This window comes from Emydura macquarii, unplaced genomic scaffold (genome assembly GCF_026122565.2).
Source record: "Emydura macquarii macquarii isolate MOO-44397 ecotype Brisbane River unplaced genomic scaffold, CSIRO-AGI_Emac_v2 contig_2417, whole genome shotgun sequence".
NCBI lineage: Eukaryota > Metazoa > Chordata > Testudines > Chelidae > Emydura > Emydura macquarii.
This window is the reverse complement of record NW_027132554.1, coordinates 3,303,381-3,319,357: the sequence shown is the minus strand read 5'-3', so window position 1 is coordinate 3,319,357 and position 15,977 is coordinate 3,303,381. Positions and strand designations below refer to the sequence as shown.

General features: G+C 55.0%; 1 protein-coding gene across 1 annotated transcript; it reads right to left on the bottom strand.

Moving 5' to 3' along the window:
* Positions 1 to 279: 279 nt before the first annotated feature.
* Positions 280 to 14,721, bottom strand: LOC137161943 (ectonucleoside triphosphate diphosphohydrolase 8-like). The gene is made up of 10 exons (XM_067561433.1): positions 14,645 to 14,721; positions 12,211 to 12,342; positions 11,607 to 11,724; positions 9,745 to 9,895; positions 8,754 to 8,913; positions 7,539 to 7,769; positions 4,112 to 4,378; positions 2,279 to 2,389; positions 1,685 to 1,825; positions 280 to 488 (listed from the first exon to the last, which is right to left on the bottom strand). The coding sequence occupies exons 2-10, from the start codon at positions 12,334 to 12,336 to the stop codon at positions 297 to 299; spliced, it is 1,497 nt and encodes a 498-aa protein (XP_067417534.1). The 5' UTR covers positions 12,337 to 12,342; positions 14,645 to 14,721; the 3' UTR covers positions 280 to 296.
* Between the last annotated feature and the right edge of the window lie 1,256 nt (positions 14,722 to 15,977).

Genomic DNA, 15,977 nt, shown 5'->3' with positions numbered 1-15,977 from the left:
TTTCTAGTCCAAATTTGTCTAGCTTCAGCTTCCAGCCATTGGCTCTCATTCCTCCTTTGTCTCCTAGAATAAAGAGATGTCTATTATCAGAGCTCTTTCCTGCATGGAGATGCTTAGAAATGCTGATCAAATCACCATTAGCCTTCTTTTGGAGGGCGGTGTTTGCCGAGGTAAACCAGGCAGGTATCCTGAAGAGATGGAGAATGACTTGAAGTCCTCCCCACACCTGCCATCACTTATGCCACGTCCCCTTTCCTGAGCTGCTGAGAGGAGCTCTCCGTCCATTATTCAAGCAGCTAAGTGGGATTCCAGAGGCACTGGATGAGAATGGCCACCAAACCCACTGCCGTGGTCAGGACAATAAAGAAGACAGCAGTCGCCCAGCGCCCGCCCTGCTGCCCTTTCACTTGTTCTGGGGCCTCTGCTGGGATCATGTTGGTGAAGTTCAGCACGTAGCCCAGGGTCCAGCCGATGTCTGTATTCGCAGCCTGTGGAAAGAGCGAGAGAGCACTGAAATGTGCTGGCAAAGTGCTTTGAGCCCTGCTCCTCCAGCGTGTGTGGGTGGGGGGGAAATTCTGGTGCTGCTCAGTGCAGGTTCTGGGCCCTGAGACCAGTATAGCCTGGCCTGCCTACTTGGAGCTTGGCTTCTCTGGTAGGCATGTCCAAGATTTATCCCCATGCAGGAGTGCCGTTCCCATGGCTGTGCCGGAGGTTGAGGGGCCTGTGCAAAGGCAGCCAGCAGGAGCAGGGCACCCCCTTCGGGCTCCCTTACCCCTACGGGCCAGTAGAAGCGCCTCTCCCAGGAGAGATTCAGCCCTATGCAGACACTCATTGCTTTGGCGCCCCAGTGCAGCTCGCCCAGTGCCCCGCAACCGCCCCGTTCTGTACACCGAACTGGCAATGGCAGCCAGCCCTCATCAGCGTTAGGGGCTCGGGGCCGTGGGGTCACAAGCTATGACCTCCCCCAGCAGTGACATTCCTTGGGACTGGCAGCATTACAGTGTTCGGAAGCAGACCTGGCCCTGCAGTAACCCCTTTGGTGGATGATTTAGTTATATTTCCCCCTTAAAAATCTGCCTCATTCTCCATATTTCCATCCCCCCACAATGTTCCTGTGGCCTCTGGTCTACACCAGCCAGCTCTGGGGCAGAAGCCTGCTCTGTTACACCTGTGTGACTCCAGTGAAGTCGAGGAGGTTCCTTTGGAGTTACGCCAGTGTAAAGGAAAACAGGATGTGGCCCTGAGGTCTCTAAGGAGCATGCAGTGAAGCCATGTGGCCCCTAGGTGTCAGCAGTTAGACAGCGCAGAACCTTCCCATAACAGTGCGCGGCCGTCTGCTGCTACCCGAAGATCTGCTCTGCCTCTCACAGCCAGGAGGCAGGATGTAGCCAGAATCCACCACTTCAGGAGCCAGTCCTACTAGATGCAACCACCTTCTATGTGATGCTGAGTGCCCGCGACTCCCAGGCAAACCAGGAGGGCACTCAGGACCTGGCAGGTCAGATTCTTGGTTACCAGGCACAGGTGAATAGCCATGCACAATACTGGGCATAATTCTCACACTGCACAGTGCTCACTGACACCAAGGTTGGAGACGGTGGCCCTGGGAGGAATGGCCTGCTAGCTTCCAGAGAGCCAGCCACTGCCAGGCAGCTGCAGAAGCCAGAGCAACAAGGCTCTTTACCTGTTGGCGGAAATGGATGTTGCTCCATGTTTGCGAGTCGAATTTATAGCCCTCCTGTAGCAATGTCAGGATGTAAAAGGCTGACGGGCAGTAGTTGTGTAGGCGTCTGTTTCTCTCCTCCTGCGGGAAACTGGCCTCCAGCTGAGAGAGTCATTGGGGCAGACAATGCGGACAGCAATTAGCAAGGGCCCTGCAAAAATCCCACCTTCCCTGGAACTAGGAAACAGCTGGTGTGTCTCCCCATTGCTTACCCAGCAGCCCACACTGCCCCCAGTTACTGGTGGAGAAACCGCAGCTGGAGCAGGGAACCCAGAACCAAGAGCCTCTTTAGCAGTGTGCTGGGACTTGGCTTGCTGAGTTGGACGTTTTGCAGTTCAGATCTGAGAGCCCCGCAGCGCTTCTTCCCCTCCCACTTCCTAACCCATCACTGCGAGGACGAGCCTTTCGGCCAGGGTGCGAGGAGTGTGACTCCCACCTGCTCTTGGGCCTTCAGAGCTCCTCTGCTTTGCCCGCCTTGTCATGCAACTCTGGGGCTTCACAGGATAGCAGGCAAACACGCGCTGAGCTCCTGGCGCCTATCAACAAGCGTCTCACCTCCTTCCAAGCTTTGGTGCAGAAGTCCCAGATGGTGGCATTGACAGCACTCAGGGGCTGCCCGCTGGTCAGGTTCAGAAAGTGGAAGGTGTAGTAAAATCCAGAAAAGGCCTATGAAAGAAGAGGAGGGATTAAAACCGGCTCCTTCCAGAAGACACTGCAGAGGATGAGAACAACAATCATTAGCTTTCCCTTCTGTAAAACCCTTCAGCCACGGTGAAACCCAAAGTGCTTCCTGGGCAGTAATGAATGTATCCTCACTCCCCATTTGAGGCAGGCCAGCTTTATTCTCTCCATTTCACAAACGAACGAGGAAACTGAAGCACAGAGAGAGGTGAAGTGACTTGGCCTAGGTAACAATGAGAGTCAGTGGCAGAACCAAGGATAGCGCACAGGACTGGGCTCTCCGGACCTGACCCAGTGCCTACAGTAGTCAATGGAAAGTTGCCCAGCAATGCCATTGTGGTCTGGATTGGCGTCGGTGTGTAATCTACAGTACAACGTATTAAGATGCATACGGATTCTGTGTTTGTAGGTGCAGAGCTACGTTAATGCTTCTGCAGTCTGGTCATGTCGGATGGCAGGGTTCAGTGGAAGGGCTACATCACAGCTGAATTATTTTTGCATTTGTGAATGTAGTCTGAGATCAAAAGCACCAGAGACTGGAGTTCTCTTCGTAGCCATAGGGCGGGTACAGAACGGAAAGCCAACGTGCAAACTTTCCTCCTGCTGCCCATGCCTATGTGCATCTTGGGTTAAACTAGCCCATCACATTGCTTGAGCCAGGTTTCTGTTTAAATGCATTTAAATGTTCACAATTGGATCTACAACCGGAGCTGGCCTAAAGCCAGAGGCAGTATTTGGATTTCAGGGAAGGCTGTGGGATTTCGATTCCATTAAGTTAATTGATTTTGATCTCTCTTCCCTGCCCCGGTCTAAGCACTAAGTTGCAATAATCCTCATCGCTTAGCATGGAATTTCCTTTGCTTTTGCTTCTGCTGTTCACTTGGAAAAAGAAAACGAAAAGAGCTGTGCCTGATCACACACTGACACGAACGATGCTCCCTGTATCACACCCAAGAGTGTGATGGGACATTAAAACAGTGTCACGTTCAGGTGCCGGTGAGATGAGCACTGTGGAGATGCAGTGACAATAACTAACCCAGTAACAATTAAAGGTGTATCCGATGCATACGCAGAGCGCCCTGGATGTCCTTATCATACGTGGAGATGCATCTATTTCAACATGGTTAGCTTCAAACAGGCATGTGCAGGTAGCCTTGACTAGCACAAAACCGGGGCAGCTGCACGTTTCCTTTGAACATGCCTCTCATTCCTCTGCTGGCAGTGCCTAGCCCCCGTATGTCATGCCACTGGCACTGCTCCCTGGGCACCCCTCAGGGGCATGAGTCTTGCCCAGGGCAGGTCACAGGAGTGACTCCCCTTGGGGAGGATTCATCTGGAAGGGAGAAGGCAGCGTTACTACGTTAACAGACAGGAATGGCACGTAGAGCTGAGATGGGGCAACGTCTAACTCTGCCTGTCCTCCCCTCCCAGGGAGAACAGCCACTGCACATAGGCCCAGCAGAGCAGGGTTTTCAAACATCTCCTCCATAGCGTCATGGTTCCTAGTGGGATCTTGGCATTTATCCCAGGCCAGGTTTAGCTGGGGTTACGTGCGCGCGCACACACAGTGGTGCAGCTCCCTCCCAGTTTTATGGGTGGTACTTAGCGGTTGCTTTATCTATCTCCTCAGTACCCTTGTGACAAGGCATTAGAGTGTGACTCCCGCCCTGCGGTAGCCGGCTAGAAGGGATGGGAACGCGCCCTTACAAAGAACTGCCCGTGCACCGGCGGCTGGTAGACCCCGTTGAACCCGCACGTCCTGTTGGCCCCACAGGCTGTGAAGTTGAAGAGTTTCTGGACGGCGCTCCTGCACTCCGCTGGGGTCCCTGTGCCCCTCACGGAGAGGGTCTGACTGGGGTCGTGTGTAGCCGGCGCTGGGACGCAGGGACTGTCATACAGGGCAGCGGCGGTGATGTTCTCCTGGTAGCCACGCGGGTAGCACGGGTGGGATATCTGCTGAGAGGTGAGGTTCTCCTAGAGGGAGGGGAACCCATTAGCAGCGCTCAGGCTTGGGAAAACAGCCAACCCCCTTCGTCTCCCATCTTCACCCCCAGCCCCACCAGCCTATTAGCTTGGCGCTGCTGAGAGAGGGCTGTTCAACCCTTATAGGAAAGTCTTACGGGATTTAGAAGAAAACAAGAACTATCCTAGGAGTTTTCTTATCCATTCCATTGCATTAGAGACTGCAAACCCTACCGTGGTATAGAAGATGTAGGGGGGTCACAAAGCCCATACAAACCCCACTCTGGGGTTGTTTGGGTATCTGACCATCTCCCCAGTAGTGTCAGGCCAGTAACTGCCTGGCTGCAGAGATAGACGTCACACAGACAGGGTGAGAAAGCTACTGCCCCTTCGGCATCTCACCCTACTCTGCTTGTGTCACATGCTCCTCCTGGAGCTCTGCAGCCCCCACCCCCCCCCCCCCACACCCACCCACGCCAAGCTGAGCTTTGGCCCCCACCTCCACTCCCCAACCCTCCCCAGCACATCCAAGGCCATGCCTCTTTGGGACACAACCTCCCAGATGTCTGTGAGACGTCAGGACACAGAGTCCTCAAACAGGACACAGGAGGGAGCTCAGGGCGGTCGTGCTTCAGTGCAAAGGGGTGGGGTGAATGCAAGCCAGCTAACCCTCGCTGGGGCCTGTGCACGGAGCAGTGGTGAGTTTTCACCCCTTGCACAGTAGCTCCCTTACGCAGGGTAAGAAGAAAAGCACAATGCTCATCTTGGGGCCCTGATTGTCAGGCCTCTTCCTTGGGCCTCACTCCTGGTAGGCAGCAGGAACCGGTAACCACCCAGCAGCAGGACTGGGCTGCCCTGCTTGTCACTTCTTGTGTGGATGTGTCTGCACAGCCTTCCTCACCTGCCCTGTGCTGGACACAGCCCTGGACGTCAGGGCAAGGGGGAGCATGGGACAGCCCGACACCAGTGCACTCCCCAGCAGGGAAGTTTCAAGAAAAGAAGTAAAGTAACATCCATGGCTTCTCGCTGCTCTCATCTGAAACTCCAGGATGGGGCCAGGCTGTCAGGAAAAGGACTTCAGCAGTAGGAAGGTGACGCACGGTGGGGCTGTCATCTTCCAGAGTATCGGTGGAAAATCCAACCCCGCATTGCTGCAACCCATATAGTTTCCCCATTGCTGGCTGCACCATGCAGCTACTGTGGCATGTGAGGGGTTAATGCAAATCTCACGGCCTAGAGAGCATAGTTGTGTAGCTGACTGGATTACAGGAGCCGCCCTTATTGATCCCCTTTCCCATCATGCCACAGGGTGCTGCTGGAGATTGTTAGCAGTGTCAAGTCCAAGGACTAGCCAGAAGGGGGATGGGGGGGGGAAGGAGTAATAAATCAAATAAATATGAGCTGGCAATTCAGAGTCACACCCTCATCTGTGATTTCTGGGAGATTCCAGGGCATAGAAGAAAGAAGGGAAACCATCTCTTGCTTTGGCCTCTCTGGGGCTTTTCTCTAGTAGTTGATCAGAGTTTCCTTCTCTATATCCTAAAAAAAGATGTGAGCAAAGAATTCCTGTCCACCCAACTTGACGATCCTCTGATGCTCTCAGAGATTTTCAAACTCTGCTCTGGCAGGTCAGAGCCATTTATAATTTGGTTATCCAAGCTTGACAAAGCCCTGGCTGAGATGGTTTGAGTTGGGGTTGGTCCAGCTTTGAGCAGGGGATTGGACTGGATGACCTCCTGAGGTCCCTTCCAACCCTAATCTTCTATGAGTCTATGATTCTATATCCACTTATTACAAAAGCACAGACTCTCTCCCAGTACATAGGCTTTTCCTCTGCCCTGACTTAAAACACTTTGTAGCTGGTCCAGTTATTTGCTGGGAATAATATTAATTGCAAATTTGGACCCCAGTTCAGCAAAGTGCATAGGCATGTGCTTAACTTTAAGTATTGAAATTCTGTTTGAAATCAATGGGACTTAAGCATAAGCTTAACTTTCAGAATGTGCGTAAATACTGCACAGAAGCAGGCCCTTCCCCCTCCTTTCGGTTTGCCAGTAGTTTGCAAACCAACTGCGATTTCCACCCTGCGCTCGCTATGCACAAGTATTTACCAAACAGCTCCTGCAAACAAACTCCAGCCTACGGGCTAATCACAATCAGTTTGCAGTCTGTGATTGGTCACGGCAGTCCCACGGTATTTTTTTTCGAACTCCCTGACTGGATGACAGATTTAAAAACAGGTAGATAAGAAAATGGGAATCACCAACAAGGCTGTCTGTGGTTCACACGTCCAGATGCATAATCATTGTGGCTAAAATTTGAGAAACTGCTGCATTTCCCAAACATTTCCATGGATAAGCTAGTGGGCCAAGGAATAAAGTGAGCCACAGACAACAGCAGGGCAAGGCCACGACACACTAGTCGCACGTTACCTATTGTCTGATAAGTCCAGCTTCAGTACATGTCATCCTGCAACTTTTAAACATTGAACGGAGGGCTCTGCAGTGCCTGCCCTGCACCTGTTGTGTTGACATCATGCATTTAGCAGTCCATTTGCAGGGTGGAGCCGGTGTGCGCTGCAGGGACATAGCTGTTGTCTGTACCCACATGGCATGTGTGTTTCATTCTGCTCTACCCAGACAGTTCCGGGGCATTTCACAGGGACACCTGGAGGTTTGACAGCTCTCAGGTGTGCACCTCCCTCGCAGACTCTTCTGGCACTTCAGCTATTCTCCGCTACCACTCATGTTTCAGGTGACTTACTGCCCTGAAGCAGGAAGTCATGTGTCACATGTGCCTGACTGGAGAAAGACTCCTATGGGGTAGAGAACAGATTGGGGATCGATTTTTGGCCTGTGAAAAATTTCAGTGAAAACGAATATTTTTCAGGTTTGGTTGAAAAAAACCAAACTCCCCAAACTGATTCAGTTTGTAGCAGCCGAAAACTGACCACAATCAGTTTGGGGTTTTTTTAAGCAAAGCCTCCAATTTTTTGACAAAAGCAATTTTTTTTTGCTCATGTTTCATTTAATCAAAAAGACATTTTCCATCAACAAAATGTATTTTGATTGAAAATTGCACCCTAGGGTCTATTCTGGGGTTGACTATAAGAAAGTGACCTGCAGAAAGTGAAGGGGAAAATGAGAGTGCCTCGAATTAGAATTCTTTGTACCTTCCTTAGGGCTGCCAGCAGCATCTTCAGGGCTTGGTCTCGGCCGTAGCAGAGGTAGCTGTGGCTATAAACCGAGTAGTTGGTCCCATACAGCCTGAAGAGGACGTATGTGCTGTTGTCCTTAATGGTACCACTGGGTTGGAAGGTTATTTGGGTTGAGGCTCCTCCAAGGTCCAGAGCTCCCAGAACCTCAGCTGCCTGAGGCCGTATCCATTCCCCTGCAAAGGAGAACTGCCCCCACAGACACACCACAAATTAATTCAGGCTAAAGAAAATCCAAGTTATAATCACTTAGTACAGACTCTGCATGTAAAAGCAGCTTTGACCTCCCTGATTGCCACGTTCCTATTTAGCCACATGTGGGCCACACCTTCGATGACAGGGCATTGATCTCAATGCAAAGCCAAGGGATACAGGGCTAGGTTCTCAGCTGCAGGCCAGTTCCTCTTGCTGTACATCAACTGAGATCCACTGACTCCCAAAGAGCAAAATCAGTTTACACCAGCTGGTATCTGGCCATACGAAAGCACCCACATAAGTCACTTGGCATGGTTTCTTTGTAGGCAAAAGCAGCAGCAAAGGCTACATGCAGGAGCAGAAATGTTACGTCCCCAAATCTGTGAGGTTCAAAACTGACTGAGAGGAAAAGCACCTCTGGGTCTAAAGTTTAAAAAGAAAACAAAGTGCATGATTGTGTTACATATGTCTGTAAAGAGCAAACCGTGGTGCCTGCACTAGGCCGAGTGGGAGGCAAAGCTACCAGGGTTCTGGGTTTATTCAGGAGGCATTACCTTCCTCCAGTTATCTGGCTAAACCGTCTCTGTCCTACGCACAGACCAGGACTTGGCACAGGACAGGACCTTTCTGGGTCCAAGCACCCCATGGATGCAGTGCTGACTGCAGCTGTCGCTATAGTATTTGAAGGTTTCCCTGTTGTGGCAAGACACCAAAGCCCTCCTGTCAAATGAAATGCCAGCTTCCTTTGTGAGAGGTTTGCTCCCATGCCAGGCATGTCAGGAAGCCAACTTCCAGAGCCCTGGATTCACCATGTGGTGTAGGAATTCCCAGCTGGAGCCAAGCTGGGCCAAGCCATGTCTGGGAACTGAGCTGGGCTGAGACAAGCTGTCATTTTGGCTCCTCGTTAGACACGTTTCCCCTGGAAAAGGAGCAGCCAAGGTCATTCCCTCCACTCCCCCGTCTGCCCAAGTCGCTGACCTTGACGAGCGTCTCCAGCAGGTAGTTGATCGTGATCCAACCAAAGGATCCTTCTTCATTCCCAGTGAGGATCTGAGCGCCACGGAAATCTACGGGGTACTGCCGGATGGTCTTGGAGACCTCTGCAAAGACCTGGTCGGCTTTTGTGCTGTTCTGCTCCCTGCGAATGGAAGGCGAGAGATTCCACTGGCCGCTGACGATACGGTGCTGCACGCAGGGTGGCTGCAGTGGCGGAAGAGCAGCTCATCTCATATGGCACACGTTGCGGTTTCGAAGTGCTACTGATGCGAATGGCTGTCGCAAAGCAGCGGGATGTTCAGGAGAAGGGTGAGACCCTGCCTCCATCTGGTCACGGCTCTGCTCAAGAGGACAGGAGGAACACGGGGGGGGAGAGTATCTGCAACATCCACCAAATCACGCGTCACTGACAATAGAGCGGTCAGGGCATGCCCTTCACAGGCCCACTGAGCAGTGTTGGCTTGTACGTGGATCAAGAGGGGAATGGTCAATCTACCAGCTAGCAACCATGGCCACCTCCTCCCTCAAGCTCACTGCCGTACCCTGCCCCTTCTACGTTGTTGATCCCCCATTCTCCTTTCCTACAGCTGCTGGTTGCCCCGGAGGAAGGCCTCTGCCAGAACCACCCCTGCATGGGAACAGGACGGGTTCTCACCTTTTTTCGCTGGGACCCCTTTGAATATATTTCAGGCTGGGATGACCCCCCCATGCCATGCCACCCTTACTGGCATGTGTGGGGACTGACAGCTCGCAACCCCCTTCTCCCCATAATAATCTCACGGCCCCCCGAGGGGTCACGACCCCGCATCTGAGAACCCCTGGAACAGGAATTCCCAGTGCCCCTCGCTCACGCCCAGCTCCATTGCCCTGGTTGGCGTGTATTTATTGTGGTCACTAGAGAGCAGGCCTGTGTGCCGGGGGGAACCGGCCTCTCCCTGTGCGGAGCTGCCCTCCTCACAGTCACGCCGGGTACCTCAGCAGCCGCATGCCCGCGGTGGCGCCGAGGTAGGTGGGCGTTTCTCTCTGGCGCTCGGCGGGGATGATCGTCATGGCCTTGTCCAGACAGGCCGTCAGGCTGGCTCCGGCCTTAGCGGGGTCGTCAGCATAACTGGAGATCCCAGGTCCTGGAACAAAGCACCCGGCCCAGTGAGAGCCCGATGGAGCCAGAGCCGTGAGCCAGCGACTGGAAACGCTCCCAGAGCCCTGGCCTGGCTCCCTGGGGCTGGAGAGCTCGGAGCGAGGTTCACACCCTGGAAACACTGGATTGTTCAGCACAGCTCCCAAGCAGAGCTGGACCGCCAGCAACAGCCTTGTCCCCTCCCGTGGCGGGGCTGAATTCAGCTCTGGGGTAACCAAGGCAGGAGCACTGCCTGGCGGTGACACCTGTGTCCCGTTCTCTCCAGCAGGCAAAGTGAGTCCAACGAGCTCTCCCGCTGGCTGGCGAAGCTCTGAGCTGGTACCACTCCTGCCCAAGGGACGCGCTCAATGAGGCAGTTTTCAAAGCTGATTGGGTGGCAGGTCCCGGCACCTGAGAAGACCTCAGGTAACCAAAAAGAGCACAAAACAGAGCTCCCCACCCTGGAGGAGGGACCGGGGGGGTGAAACTAGGACGGATTATCACGCTCATTAACCTGCGCATGAACTGGGGGCCTGGGCAACTGGCTGCATTGCTTCCTGCTCCGGTAGATGAAGGCACTTGTTGGGGTGTCTGCATGTTTATATAGGGAGGAGAAGAGCAGGCGTTAGCCCTGCAGGGAACACTGTGCAGAGTAAACACGCACAGACACATCTCGCTGGGCTCACGATGTACGTGGCTGCACCACGTGCTACAATTAAAATCTCATTCTGGTTTTAGAGTTCCATGATTTCTGGCATTTCATCTCAAGGCCCATAGATCAGCCGCTCCCACTGGCTGAGACTGGAGCTGGCTAGGTCAACACTCCCGCTGGTTCAGGCTCACTCTCACCCACAGACGTTTGGTCTGATACTCGCTGAACCAATAGCTTGGCTCCCAGCGGCCTCGGAGCCTCGTCTTAGCACCCAGTCATCTTTTAGCCACGGCTCTGAACAGAGAATTCACTGATCTCAGTAGTGCTTGCCTGGGCTTCACTAGGCCCACACGTCGCTCCCTCCACACGCCCTAGGCATGATCCATGCTGATTGCAGCTAGTCAGCCAGCCAAGAGTGCTGGGCAAACGCCCCCGCGCTCCCCTCCCCACCCAAGGGTTTCTGTTTAATGCTCAACCTTTTTTTCTTCTTTAAAGACAAAGTTGGCGCCAAGCTTCTCACAGGTTCCTGTGCTGCAACCCCTCACCCCTGCATGGCAATGCACCTCCTCTTCCAGTTCTGCCCCACCCAGCTCTGCTTGGCACATCTCAGTCCTAACGAGCAGCAACTGCTGGGTCCTTGCACATGCCCCTCACTCCGTCCTGATCTGCAGCCCCCCTGCAATTCCAGCCCCGGCCCCTCAAGTCCAGACTGACTATTGTGTCAACGCTGAACAGTGGGTTTGGGGTATGAACAAACCTTGATGAGGCTGGGACTGAGAACCAGCAAACTCGTTTCCACTTATAAACCCAGCCACATGCAAAGCCAGGCCCGTCCTGCTGCCCTCCTCCACGCGTGTGTCTGTGTGTGTGCAAATAACCGGGGGTAAAGCGTTCCATTTGCTCTAGCCGCTCCGACAATAAGGATGGCTTCTCCAGCGTCACGGCCAGAGCTCAGCAGCAAATCACGGCCTGGCTTCCCAGCCAGCTCTCCCCTCCCTCCGTATGCTCCCAGCACAGAGCCTGAGGGGGGCTCAGGGAGGAGACAGAGAAACGTATCCATGCTGACCTTGCACGGTGCAGGCCTCGACCTGGCTGACAATGCCGGTGCCGTTCTCCTTATCCGCCGGCCACTGGTAGATGTAGAGAGCTGTGTGCGAGGAGCCGGCGTCAAACACCATCCCGTACTGGAGGAGGAGTCAGGAGGCGACAGGGGTCAGAGCGCGCTGGGTGCTACAGACAGGCTTTGGGGACTGCCCAGCTGTCCCCAGGGAGGCAGCGTGAGGGGGATGGTTAGCTGGGACCCAGCTTCACCTTGCAGGGGAATGCAGGCAGCCGGCAGGGGCTGTGGGAGCAGCAGTTCAGAGGCCGAGGGCAGAGACTAGCCAGCAGCAGCGGCGTAAAGACCCCACGGGAGGCAGCAGCAGAGAAAAGCCAGAGACGCCTGGCTAGGCCCCTGCCGCGGGAGATAACGGGGCAGCCTCCGTGGGTGCTCAGCCAGGGGAAGATTTTGTAAACCGGGCATGAGGGCGGCGTACAGGCATCGTACCCAGCTCACCAGCACACACCACATGTGCCCAGGCCTTCTGTAAAGGCCTTAGCTTCACTCTTGATGTGGCGTTGGCCCAGATGCCACTCAGGCAGGGTCCCTGAGCTGCAGGCACTGCTCCTACCTTGGTGCCTGGAGGCAGGTAAACATCCTTCACTCCCACAACCACCAGGATGAGAGCAATGAGGCCGCAGACGACGATGACTGCCAGGAGACACCCGATAGCAACGGCCTTCGAACGGCTTCCCATTGCGACCTGCAAGGAGAATGGCCCGGCTGATCTCGGCCACGTCTTTAATCCCAGCCCTGGCAGGTACCCCCAGCATTGCCCCAGCTGGACAACCTCCCAGTCGCCTTTCTACTGCTTGCTCACAGACTTGTTGTTAGTGTCTCATGCCCTTCCAGGCAGAGGCGTGCGCAGCTCCACACGAGGGTGACATCCCCAGATGCTCTTGAACTCGCTACCCGCAGCTCATCAAAGCACTGGCTCTCCCTAGGAGACGCTGCTCTTGCAGGCTGTGCAGCGTGTGGGCAGACGCACCCTCCCTCCCACTTCGCAGGCCACCAGACACAGGAGCGTCACTGTCTGATGTTTCTAGGCCAGTGTTTCCCACCCCCACTCCTGTTGCCCCTTCACGTCCCCTCCCGCACCGTCTGACTAGAGCCTCTCACTTCAGCTCTATCAATCAACCAGGAACCCCCCCGAGAAGCAGGGCCCGGGTACGAGCCCCCATCTGAGCTACTCTCCAAGCCTTTTGGGGTTCCCAGCCTCGTGTGCACCTGGCAGAACCAATGGATCAGAGCGGGGAGCAATGGAGGAGACACATTAGGCCATCATGGCCCTGCCCTTCCACTCAGGGCCCATGCGGCAACCCTTTGCAATGCTTTGCTTGCTCTAGCTTTAAATGTTCCGGATGCAGGGCTGGTTTGAGAATGGCCTGGCCCCAGCCTTGCCAGAGCTCCTTCGACTGTGAGCTAACCCCTGGCTGGTCCCCCAGCCAGCCTGGGAAGGTGGCCCTGTCTGGGTCACTGAGTTACCCTCAAGAGGACGATCATGGCTGTAACTAGAAAGAGTCAGACTGGAAGACAATTAGGCCCATTCTCCCTTATGCCTCCCAAGATAATCCTCCTCCCTCCTGGAGGGTGACATGCCTCAGACAATTGCAGGCTGGTATCAGCACCCATCCCCCAGGCACCTCATGGCTCACCAAGCGCTACGTGCGGTAACAAGGGCAGGGTTGCCCGGTCACGTTAACCGTGCACCTGGACCTGTGCGACGAGACACTTTTCATACACATCCAGGGCCCAATCCAGCATGGTGCTGAGAGCCCCCAGGAAATCTTAAGGACCTGCACCTCCCACTGACTGCAGGGGGTGCTCAGGATCAGGTTTCGGATCAGGACCTAAACCTCAGTGAGAAATCACAGCAGTATAACCAATGCGAGAAAACAAGCCAGAGTCTGGTTTTACCTGTGCAATGGCCAACCCTACACGTGCAGCAGGTGAGTAAAGACACAGTTATGCATCTCCCCCCCCAGAGTGCTGGGTAGGTTCTGTCTGATCAGGAGTTGGGATGGAAGAAACAGAAACACCAGCAAGCAAAATGGGTGCTCTAGTGGAGCGCACGGTGCCTTAGCCCATAGGACCCCTCGGTTCAGTTCCCAGCTGACCACGGACTTCCTAAATGCCCTGGGCCTACCCTGTGCCTCTGTACAAAGCGGTTAGTGCCCCCTGCCCCCCGTTGATGGCAAGGTGCTCAGTGACCATGGTGAGGGCAGATCCGCCTCCCTGTGAAATCTAACACTGCACAGCCCAGAAGTAGCGATTGCCAATAGGTTGCGTTACTGGGCAGTTCACAGCTGTTCCTACCGGGTTTGTGGGTTTGCGTTAGCTCTTTACTGAACACACACAACATTTCACTGCACAAAAGGATGCGAAGCACAGCGCATTCTGCTGTGCTATTTTACTGGAGGAGGATGGCCTTAAAATATGTGACATGCAGTCAGTACCAGCGTACCGGTGCCAGTTTTTCCTGTGGACTTCTTGGAAAGAGAGGATGTCACTAGCCAGACCTTTCCCATTGCATGGATCTCCAGAATTCAGATGTTAAGGCCAGGAAGGACCAGTGTGTGCAGAGCACAGCCCCTGGAGTAAACGGGCACATTTCAGCAGGGTCTTTTACCCAGCTGACTTGTCAGCCGAGTTCTTTCCTAGACTCTTTCCATCTCTCACAGCCTCCGCATCACTCAGGGCTCTGCAGGCCACACCCGGCGATGGGGCGAGGGCCGCTTTGCACAGGGGGACTGACCGCACTTAGTATCGCTAGCCCATCGACAACACACAACAGGGAGCAGGACGCGCACTCCCCCCGAGCCCGGCTGGCTCTGTGCTGTTAGCCTGAGAGCAAAGTCCCGAAGGTCGGACTCCCAAACGCGCGGGAAGCAGGTCGGCTGAGCTAGAAGGGGAGGTTTGCACACAAGCACTGTTCAGTCCAGAGCTGCCATTTATGTCAGCTTCCTTCCAAGCCGCCCGACTCTGAGAGAAAATACCCCCCTCACCTGCACCGGTCCCGCCGGCAGGGAGACGTTGGGGCTCACAGTGCGCTTCTCTCCTGGCTTGCGTTAATCCATCCTGGGGAGGCACAGAGCTGTGGGTGGGACAAAGGCACACAGCACACCCCAAGGGACAGTCCCCTCCCTGTGGCCCACAACCAATCACCTGCCCCTGGAAGCAGGCCAGCGGCCCAGCCAGCCTCTCCCTGTCAGGCCAAGGTGACGCAGCAGGTGAGGGGGTGCCTGGATGGCTTACCCACAGACATGGGGCTTTGGTGTTAACCGCTTCACTGCCGGAGGAGGGGCCGGGCAGCAGGGTCAAAAACCTCACTGTGTCCTTGGGAGGCTGCCATGCCTGATACAGACCAGAGCCTCCCCTGCCGCTAGCGGGGATGTTCTTGCGGAAACTGCTCCCTGGGTCCCTGCACTTTCCGACAGCAGTGAAAGGGTTAACAGCATCGCTCTCCCCTGGATGGGTGGGAAATGTGCTAGCCAGAGCGGGAGGTCACCCTGCAGCCAACGAGAGGAATCCCAGAGCCACAGGGGCAGGGAGACCACGTGGGAACAACGTTCGCTTGGGATTCCAGGGCCTTCTTCAGGCCAAATGAATTGGCAGGCTCAGTGCTTTAAACGAGGGCATCCTCCTGACCTGTGGGGCAGGTCAGCTTCCCCCTCCAGCTGATCTGCTGCTGCTGCTAGTGCAGATAGCGAGATGGACCCGGAGTCAGAGCCCTCAGTCCCAAGCTGCTGTTCCAGGCCGGTCAATGTCTTCCTGTCCTGAGCTGCCGGCTGCAGCCCTCGTCCCATTCCTGTTCTCGCCCCCAACACGCGTCCTGTCAGCGCCCCACCACCCCAGCCTGCAGCTCCCTGGCTCTTCCACTCCATGGCTTTGCTCAGAGATTGCACCACGTGCTGCACTCAGGGCCGTTCTCGGTGGCAAGCCCTGCACAGATCTCCCCGGGGGCTCTGCTAGAGGGTTGAGGCAGTGTGGCCCAGGGGGCAGGGCACTTGACTGAGACTCAGGAGGCCTGGGTTCAAGGAATGGACCTGCTGTGTGACCCGGGCAAGCCATGTTTTCTCTGCCTTCTCCTGCCTATTTACACCAAGTTCTTCGGGGCAGGGACTGTCTGTGTCTGTGCAGAGTCTGGCACAATGGGGCCATCATCTCACTGTCACTGCTAATCCCGGCAGCTCCTGTCCTAGAGCATACAGTCATTGCCCCTTCACCTGGCCATTAGCCTGCAGGCTTGGCTGCTAGCCACTCAAGAGGCAGCTTCATCCCAGCAGCTCCTGCTTCTGAGTTACTGGGGGGAAGAAGGAGGGAGGAAGCTGTGCTAGA

Excerpts from the sequence above, each read along its gene's own strand:
- LOC137161943 (XM_067561433.1), bottom strand. The coding sequence starts at position 12,336 with ATGGGAAGCCGTTCGAAGGCCGTTGCTATCGGGTGTCTCCTGGCAGTC. Across the intron at positions 11,725-12,210 it reads ACCTGCCTCCAGGCACCAAG|TACGGGATGGTGTTTGACGC; the intron begins GTAGGAGCAGTG and ends CTCCTCCTCCAG. Across the intron at positions 9,896-11,606 it reads CGAGGCCTGCACCGTGCAAG|GACCTGGGATCTCCAGTTAT; the intron begins GTCAGCATGGAT and ends GCTTTGTTCCAG.